The sequence below is a fragment of the Cariama cristata genome, unplaced genomic scaffold (genome assembly GCF_000690535.1).
Source record: "Cariama cristata isolate BGI_N322 unplaced genomic scaffold, ASM69053v1 scaffold14005, whole genome shotgun sequence".
NCBI lineage: Eukaryota > Metazoa > Chordata > Aves > Cariamiformes > Cariamidae > Cariama > Cariama cristata.
In genome coordinates, this window is record NW_009619304.1 from 1 (window position 1) to 9,476 (window position 9,476).

The following is a 9,476-nucleotide window of genomic DNA, read 5'->3' on the forward strand; positions in this document are numbered from 1 at the left end:
GAGCTCCGCGGCCCTCCCGAACCGCCCCGGGCTGACGCCATCCCGGGCCGCTCTCTCCCTTCTGCCGCAGCGCCCTCGACCTGGTCCCGTTCGGGATCAAACCCCTCCTCAGGCGGGCCGCGGCCTACGAGGCCCTGGAGAGGTACCAGCTGGCCTACGTGGACTACAAGACCGTGCTGCAGGTGGACTGCTCCTTGCAGGCGGCACACGACGGCGTCAACAGGTAACGCTACACCGTGCTCTTGGTGGGTAATACCGAAAGGCTTGGGAATACAGCAGCTTGGTTAACCGCTTCTGCAAGCCTGGCGTTGTTTCTGCAGCCGTGTTAGGAGCAATCTGGGTCCCAAGCACACAAATGAAGCAACCGAGGCCTTTGGTGCTTTGTGCAGGGCCTGGCCCTGCTCCCTCCGTCTGCTAGCACTCTTAGTTCCTTTCAAGGTGCTGGTTGAGGGCTGGGAATGAATTCCCTGGGGCTGTTTCTGCTTTGCCTAGTGCCTGGTTTGCAGGAAATAATAAACTACAAGTTCCAGTGCCCTACCCTTTAAAGCCTCCCTATGCTGACTGGGTTTACAGGCTGCTGTAGTCCTTTTCTCTTTCTGGAGCTGTCAGGCTCACTTCCTCACTTGCCAGACTGAGGGGCGACATGCTTGCCTGAGCACTGACAGTCCCAGCCCTTGTCCTATGATATTTTTAGCCCTGCTGACATGAAGAAGGTGCTTTCATTAATGTCCTGTCTGTAGAAGGATCTTAGTTTAGATGCATGTAAAGAGATTAGTGGAGAGATGCTGTCCTTGAAACGTGAGGCAGTTCAAAAGTGATCCTTCTGGCTACTGCACAGCCCATCCAGCCAACAGCCAGGGTGACTGCCAGCCCTCTCTTCCAGGATGACTAAAGTCCTGCTGGAGAAGGATGGTGTGAACTGGCGCCAGAAGCTCCCGCCAATCCCCACAGTCCCCATTTCTGCCCAGATGAGGTGGAGTGTTCCTTCTGCTGGAGCCCCCGGGGAGAACACTCCCCCTGCAACCGCACCACAGGGAGAACCAGGTGAGAGCATGCCCTTGGGCTGGGCACAGAGCCCTGTAGCTCAGAAGGGTGATGAACAAGACAGCTGCCATGCTTGCTTGGCATGTCTGCAGCTGGGGCTGAGGCCTGGAGAAACCTTGGCCTGGTTCTGCCACAGCCTTTTTGATCGATTCTGGATACTTTGATGTCTCTGTGTCTCACCTCTGGTATGGGGATATTTGCTTTCTGAGAGGCTGCGCTGATCTTGTCAGTTTTATAGCGTTCTCTATTTCATGCTGTTTCCAGACCAGACTGCTGCTGGCATTGAGAGAGCTCGAAGTCTGAAGGAAGAAGGAAATGAACTTGTAAAGAAAGGAAGCCATAAAAAAGCAGTTGAGAAGTACAGTGAGAGTTTAAAGCTCAACAAGGAATGTGCGACTTACACCAACAGGTACTACTCAGCTGTTTGCCCAAGTGCTTCTTGGCCCTTTATAAAAGCCACCGTGGTATTTCTGACAGAGCTGTCTAATGTTTGCTCCCAAACAAATGAATAAAACACACCCACACATGTTCACCCCAAGTGCAGTCTTCCCTGTAGTTTGTATAACTTTCTTTGATCAGGTACTGCAAAAACCCTTGGAGACACTTGGCTTAGGGCTGCTAAGGGATTTCTCCCTTTAATGCTTGTCTGCCAGGACTGTGGTATTTTGAGTAGTGTCTGCTGCTCCATGAACCACAAATTGCAGACTGCTCTGCTTAAAGACTCAAAGTACTTCTAAGGCAATTGCAGCACGCAGAGCATATTCTGGACTGGTATAGATAGGAACGTGCATCCTTGAAGTGCAAGTTCTTAGCTTTAGAGCAGGTTGCTCTAAAAATCCTTTTTTTTTTTTTCAGACTGAAAAAATGTTTCTTTTCCCCACCTTTTAACTGAAACGAACTTGAGCTCAAGAAGTAAGATGACATAACGTACAAGGATAAAGACTGTTTTTAGGAGTGTAGCTTTGTGCTGCACTGAAGTTGGCTGAGATCTGCTGTGTATGTTGCTGTAGCAGATGCTGCTTTTAGCCAGAGGTCTCTAACCAGGTATCTGTATTGCAGAGCTCTCTGCTACCTGACTCTGAAGCAATACAAGGAAGCAGTACAGGATTGCACGGAAGCTCTGAGGTTAGATCCTAAAAATGTTAAGGCACTCTACAGGCGTGCTCAAGCACTTAAAGAACTGAAGGTAAGTCAGGAGTTTTAGAACGGTTTTAGGTTAGGACTAGAAGCCTGTTCATGCGCGATCAGGGCCAGAGATGTCCTTTAGAACTTGTTGTCTAGCACAGAAACAACTGCCATCAGGTAGCTGAGACCTGTATGGACTGAGGGGGGATTTTCTTTCACATCACTGTTTGTTGTTTGGATCTCACAAGTTTCTCAGTATCAGGTCCTGTTTCTAGAGTTGCTGAAAGCAGCTCCATGTTGTGTTGAGCTCTATCATTTTGTGTCTGGTGAGAGATTCTGTAGGCAGTACTGGATGACATACTGCATTGGTGTTGGACTCAGAACCCACTTGAGTGATGAAATTGTCTTCTCAGCCCTAGTTTAGGCATGTTTTAGAACAGCTACATCAATGCCAGTGCTTAAGCAATTATAGAGAGGGAGTCATAGGCTTAGTTGCTCTGCCTTTGCGGCTGGGTAGTAATTCTGCAGCCTTAGACTGTATTTTTAATGCACTAACGCTTTAAACATATTCTCCTTCTAGGATTACAAATCAAGTATTGCCGATATCAAGAGCTTGTTGAAAACTGAACCAAAGAACACAGCTGCACTGAGATTACTGCAAGAACTGAACAGAGCCTAGGGTAACCAAGCAACAAGGAAAGCTTTGTTTTCCACTGCAGAAGAAACCTTTTTCCTTTCTGATGTTGTTACCGGGACCAATCTTAATGCAGGATCGGTATTGAAATCTATCTTCCCCTGCTGCTGAGATGTAACAGGTTCTGTGCCAGCACAATGAATGTTAAGATACACAATCTGTATCAAACTATTATCTGGCTCTAAGATCATTCAAAGTTTTAATGCTCCTCCCTGAGAGGCATATAGGCTAACTTCCCTGGTTGAAGTCAACTTGTGTGTAACCATTGGCCTCAGGGAATCTCTTCATGTTGGCTAAGATGCATTTGAAGTGGCTATTCTCTTTCTGAAGAGCTACAGACAGAGGTTTGGGGTTTTTGTCCTTATTCAGGTGACAGTTTTGCTGCATTTGTGCTGCTATTACTTAAATAAATAAGGTTGCTGCAGGAACTGCTGCCGTTGCCCTAGCACCACCTACCATTCTTGTAACAGAGGCACAGTTACTTGCACAGGAGTGAGCTTGTTCCCTCTCCCACTTGATGCGTGCTGGCCTTCAGCTGAGTTTCTGCTGCTTAGTGTGGCTGGGCAGATGTTTACAGTAGCAGCTTTCTTTTATTTTTACTTACTCTGCACATTTAAGAAAACAGCAGCAAGTTAAACCTGCCTTGTTACACTGTGCACTACTTTCAGATTCTGGGTGCTTGGGAATTTTACAATTGTTTGTGTTGTTTTTTGGTTTGTTTTTTTAAAAACCACTTTAGCTCCTCTGTGCCTTTTGGAGCAGTTGCTACAGGGTGTTACAGGGAGGAGGATATGCAGTAACATCCCAACTTCAATGCATGTTTATACTTTTTGATCTTCTCCTTATCTAGTATTGATGGCACTGACTTAAGACAGTAGATAAGGAGATATTTGGAGTTATTCTATGAACTGTCAAAACCAGTTCTCATTAAAGCCATGTTTATTTTCACTTTAGAGCTGTGTTTTGTTATGTGATGGATGGTATAGGGGAACTGGAACACTTTAACCACTTTACTTCATACCATCCCCCTTTTTGTCAGAGGACTTCAAGCACTGCAGTATAGTGCCTTGTGTCAGACTGTGACAATACCTCAGGGTTTCTAACCACTGCTCTGCCTTGCACACCATGCATGGGTAGAGTGCTTCAACTAATAAGTCAAGATGCTGGACAACACTAGACCTGAGCCAACTTACAGTATAGACCAGGAGACAGAAGCCAGCCCATAAGTTGGAGTTCAGAGATCTTTGTTTCCCACCTTACTTCTCCCAGCAGTCAGTGTTTCAGGCAGGAACCCCCCTGAACTGAATTTAGAAAGCAGACAATCCCTCTAATGCCACTAAAGACAAAAACCTCTTACCTTAGCCTGACATTAAGCAGCTTTTTGTGGGTCCCAGGGCTGTACTCTGTCAGCTGTAATGGGCCAGGGCTTGAAACAACTCCTCCCTGGGAGGCACAAATTGCTCCATACACTGTACTCCCACTTCTAAGTGCAGCAGCTCCACTGATTCCACAACCAGCACTTGCCTGAGCTCTTAGCAAGTAAGTGTGATGGATTTCAGGGTGGGGAAGTGCAGGCCAGCAGTACACAGATAAGCAAAGGAAGGTCACAGAATACAGGAGGAAGACTGGCTTCACTGAGTTAAGAGCTATCCTTATAGCAAACAGCCCTGCTGTTATCTGGAGTGGCAGATCCCTGCAGTGTTCAACTACAATTCATTACACCACCTCCAAGCAGCAGCATTCACCATCTCTTTCCCCTCTCAGCAACGGCAACACATTTTTGTACCTTATCTCTAAGGCTTTCCCCAGCAATGCTACCAGGTAGACAAAGATCAAGCACAGCAACAAGACACACTACTTCAAGCTCAGGGTGACTTACCCTCCTGTCTCCCCTTCTGTTCTGTGCAGGACCCCTCCCAGGCATGCAAAGGTAGTGCTGTCTGCAGGGGCAGCCCGAGAGCGTTAGTCGCAGAGGCACACCTAAAGCCACAGCAGCTGTTCCAGACTGGAGACTCCAGATTCACATTTACATTGCTGCTCCTGCCTCAAGTCCCTGAAGCCTCAGGCTTCCCCAAGGAGTTCAGCCAGGGAGCTACTCTGAAAACGTTCCAGTATCTTCCAGTAGACACAGGAGATCCAAGCTCCCACTTCACCTTTTCTGATAGATTTTAAAGACCCTGGTCCTTCTTCACATCCTTTCTTAGGCTATTCTGATGTCCCTGTGTTCCTTGGCCCCACTCTGCATTCCCTCTAGCTTTACAGCTGTCTTCTCCAGCCAAGCTGTCTAGCATTGAGATGCTGTCACAAGTGCATCTGAACTGCTCTGTTACACCTGAAAAAAGGTTGCAGACAAGCTAGCCAACAGCAGAATGAAGTTTACTTGCACAGTTCTGTTCCAGTTCCTTATATGCATTACAGTCATGCAAATACATATTTTTCCTCTAAAGACAAAGCATAAAAGCTTCCAGCCAGTTGCACTTTGGGAGAAATAATATACAGGACCTTCATTTAAGTTGTTAAGTGGATTAAAGTTCTTTATAAGCATCTCCCTGAGAAGGAAATACCTAATAAGTGTACTGTTCAGGCAGAGGTATCCACTGTGAGGAAAAGAAATATTTAAGGAGGTCAGAGGAAGAATTGGCAAAGTAAAGGCAAGAAAAAAGAGTGATGAAAAGCCCCAGGGAAGAGTCCCAGCTGAGCAGAGCAGACATCATGCAGGAACAAATGTGTAAGCCATTCTATTAAAATGCTAGAAGGAAAACAAGAGGTAGGAGGGATGACTCAGCAGCGAGCTGAAGCAAGAGTACGAGAGAGCACAGAAGGAAGATGGAGACGGCAACACCAGCACAGAAGCTGGACAGAAAGAAGGTGGGTGGTGCTGATGGAGGTGTGCCTCTGTCAGCTCAAGGAAGCAGTCAAGTAAGGTCAGTACATTGCCAGTGTCGGTACCAACAAGCTTCTAGGGACTGAAGCTCCTTCCTAACTAGGAAGAGCAGAGCATTAAGGCCAGGATAATGATAATGAGGTGCTCTGGGAGCGGCCCAGAGACAGAACACAGTAATAACAGGTCCCAGCTACTCCTGCGAGTCGGGAGCATCCCAGTGGGACATGATGCGGTTATGAATGTTTTCAGGTCCATCAGTGACTCCTTGAAACCACTGGTCAGGAACACACATTGGAGAAGCAGCTTTCAGTTTACAGCTACTCTGCAATACCTCAAAAGCTGGGTCTCGTGCACCACTGACACATACACACAAAGCATGGTGACCAGCAGAAGACACTGGGTGCCTGTACTGCAGGCGTACAAGGTCCATTACAAAAGGAGAACCACAGGAAGAGAATGCCTTTTAAAAGGAAGTTAAAAACTGCTAGCTAGAAAGGATAAAAATCCAGCTAGATGGTATGAAATTTGCTTAAAGCCATCCTCCTAGAGAGTCAGAAAGGATCAGGAAAGCCTGTTGGTCAGCAATTTGTTCATTTAATCCTATATGTCCCTTCCTATCAGCTCTCAGGATTGCCACCCCACCAGCATCACAAGCTTCAAACACTAATTACAGCAGCCTGCCCTAAGTCCATCCCTCCACCTACATGAAACAGAGAAAAAGTATTTGCTGTGTTTCTACAAAGGGAACTAACCCATGCTTTGGGGGTGGAAGCATCAGTTCTTTATTAGTGTCAGCTACAGGAACAAATAAAACTACAGAACCCAATAAATTCACTAAAAATGATGATTCATCAGCACTTGTCATTTCCTGGGCAACTGAACCAGGCTGGGTTCCACACTACATTTCAAAAGATTCTTTCAGTGGCAAGAAGATAATTAACTTGGGAATTTTTTTTTTTACAGGTGCAGGAGGAAGCAATTCTGCAAAAATACACAAAAATAGGATGGGGCATTGAAGTCAAGCCAGGGTCATTGTACAGGCACGATTCCAAAAGCACGGTGAGGTTGCTGCTGCTGTTCTTCCAAGGCAATGTTCTTAGGGCTCGCCCTCAGTCCTGATGTCTACAAGAAACAAAAGAACCCACATACGCATTTTTCAACTGCTAGAGGAAGAATTTCATCCAGGCAAGATGAAGTTCACCTGAACTTGGATTAACACACAGTTTCCTTGAGATCACAAGTCAATAAAATATTATCCTCAAAGGGGTAGGTGAGAGTCTGAATTGCTTGTTAGGGTGTCTGTCCCAGCCTCAGCAGCAGGGCCAGCTCTCCTGATCAAGCCCACACAGGGCTGCTAGCTTTTTTATAGGCTATGTACCAAAAAGATTCTGCAAAAAACACTGGGAAGTCCCAGGAAAGATTGTGCTGGACCCCACTAGTCCTACAGAAAAGGTCCTTTCCTATCTTCTTTTCTGGTTGCACAGTTGTTGCCCTCATCAACATAGAAAAAACCCACACAGAACCATGTCTTTGCAGTATGCTTAAGTCTGGAAAATGGAGGGTGCAATGTAAGAATTGGAATATTACAAAGAGAGATACTTACATTGCTCATCAAGCCTTACTTGGTTTGGACAAGAAACCCAATCCCCAGTTTCAGAGACAGAAACCAGAGACCCTGAGCACACCGTGCACACCCCGACACCCGGAGCATCTCCCCGCACCTACCCACGGTCACTGCAGGAACACCGCCGTGCTGCTCTTCTGCGACGGCTCGGCAGCCTGGTGCGCTTGGAGAACAGCGACCGCTTCCTCGATCTTACAACAGAGAGCACAAGGAGGGGGAGAAGGTGAGTTGCCCCAATGTCGGAGCACACTACACAAGAAATGCAATATTCCAGGTCCCGATCTGGCCTCCGCACAGACCCACTTCCAAGAGGTAAAGAACTTGAATAATAATAATAAAAAAAAAATCCAAGTCTGCTGCTTCTGCAGGAGACTGATCAGCCCAAGCACCTCTTCTGTCTCTTCCCTAAGGAAATGCTGGGGCTTCTCTCCTTTTCCATAGGAGTCAGAATGTGCCAGAGAGAAATTGGATTTCTCTGTAACTGAAGCTGCCTGACGCCACCCAGCAGAGCCCAGGCTCCTTCAAAAAACATCAATAAAACGGTGAAAGTGAATCCTGTCTCCAAGGAGCAACAAGGAGATGCAGTCAATTCACTGCAACTGTTTTGATGGGAAGCAAAGCTAAATATTCACCAGGATTAAGGAGGAAACTGAAGAAATGCTGCAGAGAGGCAGTGTTTATCCGGTTTTCACTCTCAGGAAAGAGCATCTCCCTATCTCCTTCCAGGGAGCGACACCCACCCTGCTTTTCCTCTCTCACTTCCCAGCCACCTCCAAACCACCCTCGGAGCTTGGCCCGTCCTTTCAGGGAGCTGCTCTGAGCTTCTCCTTTTGCTGAAGGTGAGCAGGTATCCAGGCGCTGGGTGCAGTGCCATCAACCCAGGGACCCTTCTGCTCATTTTTCACTCAAAAAAAAAAAACCAACTGAAAAAACCCCCACAAACCCCCAGCTACTTTCTCTTCCCATGGCTATCAGTGTCCTTGGCCAATCTTCCGGGCCACGATCACCTCTCCTTGCAGCAGCAGGTAGTTTGGCCTTTGGGATGCGATTTGTTTGGGCACCGAGTGCCTCCTACCTTGGAGCGCAGGGAGTCGGGGGACTCCAGGAGCAGCAGCAGCTCGGAGTTGTCTATCTCCAGCAGCATCCCAGTGATCTTGCCGGCCAGCGAGGGATGCATGGCATGGACCAGAGGGTAGAGACGTTCACCTGCTCCAAACACCAAGGAGGACATCAGTGCTACGCAAGACCTCCAGCATTTTCAAACCTAGTGCTAGCTCTCCTGCCCTCCCAGCTCTGTCCTTTCAACTGAAAGGAGATACAAGGATGGTGATGGTGGTGGAAAAAAATCACTGCTCACAAGCAAACCTACTCCAGCATGTCACACCAATGGTGTTTGTAGGCAGGGAAGCTGCTGGGTGAAGCCAGACAACAGCAGGCACCTGCCGTGGAAGCAGGGCGATGGAAGGGCAAGCGCTGCCCATGCCTGCCCACCAGCACACATGTGAAGGGGGGTTGCTTCTGCAGGAGCAGTTTCCTCCCAGGGAGGGAAGAGCCGGTCCCTGACCTGCCATGCTTTTGCCAGGCCATGCCCATGAGGCAGATGGAGCCGGGCAGCTTCCCCATAGCAGGGCAAGCGACCCCCTCCCACGCCACGGGCACCGGCCACTCCACCAGTGGGACCCCAGACAGCACCCAAAGCCTAAGGACCACGAGGCAGAGCTGACCCCAATGCCTACAGCCACCAAGCTGTTCATTAGTGCCCGAGAGCGGCAACGCAGGATGGCTCAGAGTTCAGGGAAATCGTAAATGCCCTGGTGCAGCCTGGCAGCACGGGCAGGATGGAGCTCTGCCTCTCCTGCAGTCTGCCTCCCCTGCAGAGCTGCGCCAGACGCTGTCGCACTGCCAGGCAGCTAATATAATACAGACAGGGAGTGGTTTTGCTGCTTCTGTAACCCTCCAACACAGCCCAAAATTATTATTATTTAAAGCAGCACAGTATCAGAGCAATCCCACAAAGGCTTACAGCTTCTCCTAGCAGCTAAGTTTTCCCCGGTGCATGGAAGCCCGTACACCCTCGCATGCACGCACAGCCCCACAGCCGGACC

General features: G+C 48.3%; 2 protein-coding genes across 2 annotated transcripts in view; one reads left to right on the forward strand and one right to left on the reverse strand.

Annotated features, from left to right (window-relative positions):
• Positions 1–70: 70 nt before the first annotated feature.
• TOMM34 (translocase of outer mitochondrial membrane 34) lies at positions 71–2,848 on the forward strand (the record flags this gene model as incomplete). The annotated part of the gene is made up of 5 exons (XM_009701202.1): positions 71–223; positions 884–1,044; positions 1,309–1,453; positions 2,104–2,230; positions 2,750–2,848. Coding segments are annotated over 5 exons (685 nt in total), but the record flags the coding sequence as incomplete, so codon positions are not given.
• A 4,630-nt stretch (positions 2,849–7,478) lies between these two features.
• PABPC1L (poly(A) binding protein, cytoplasmic 1-like) overlaps positions 7,479–9,476 on the reverse strand; it is a 10,744-nt gene continuing 8,746 nt past the window's right edge. Inside the window, 2 exon segments of the mRNA XM_009701203.1 lie at positions 7,479–7,562; positions 8,447–8,577. Of these exon segments, the coding sequence (XP_009699505.1) occupies positions 7,479–7,562; positions 8,447–8,577 (215 nt within the window).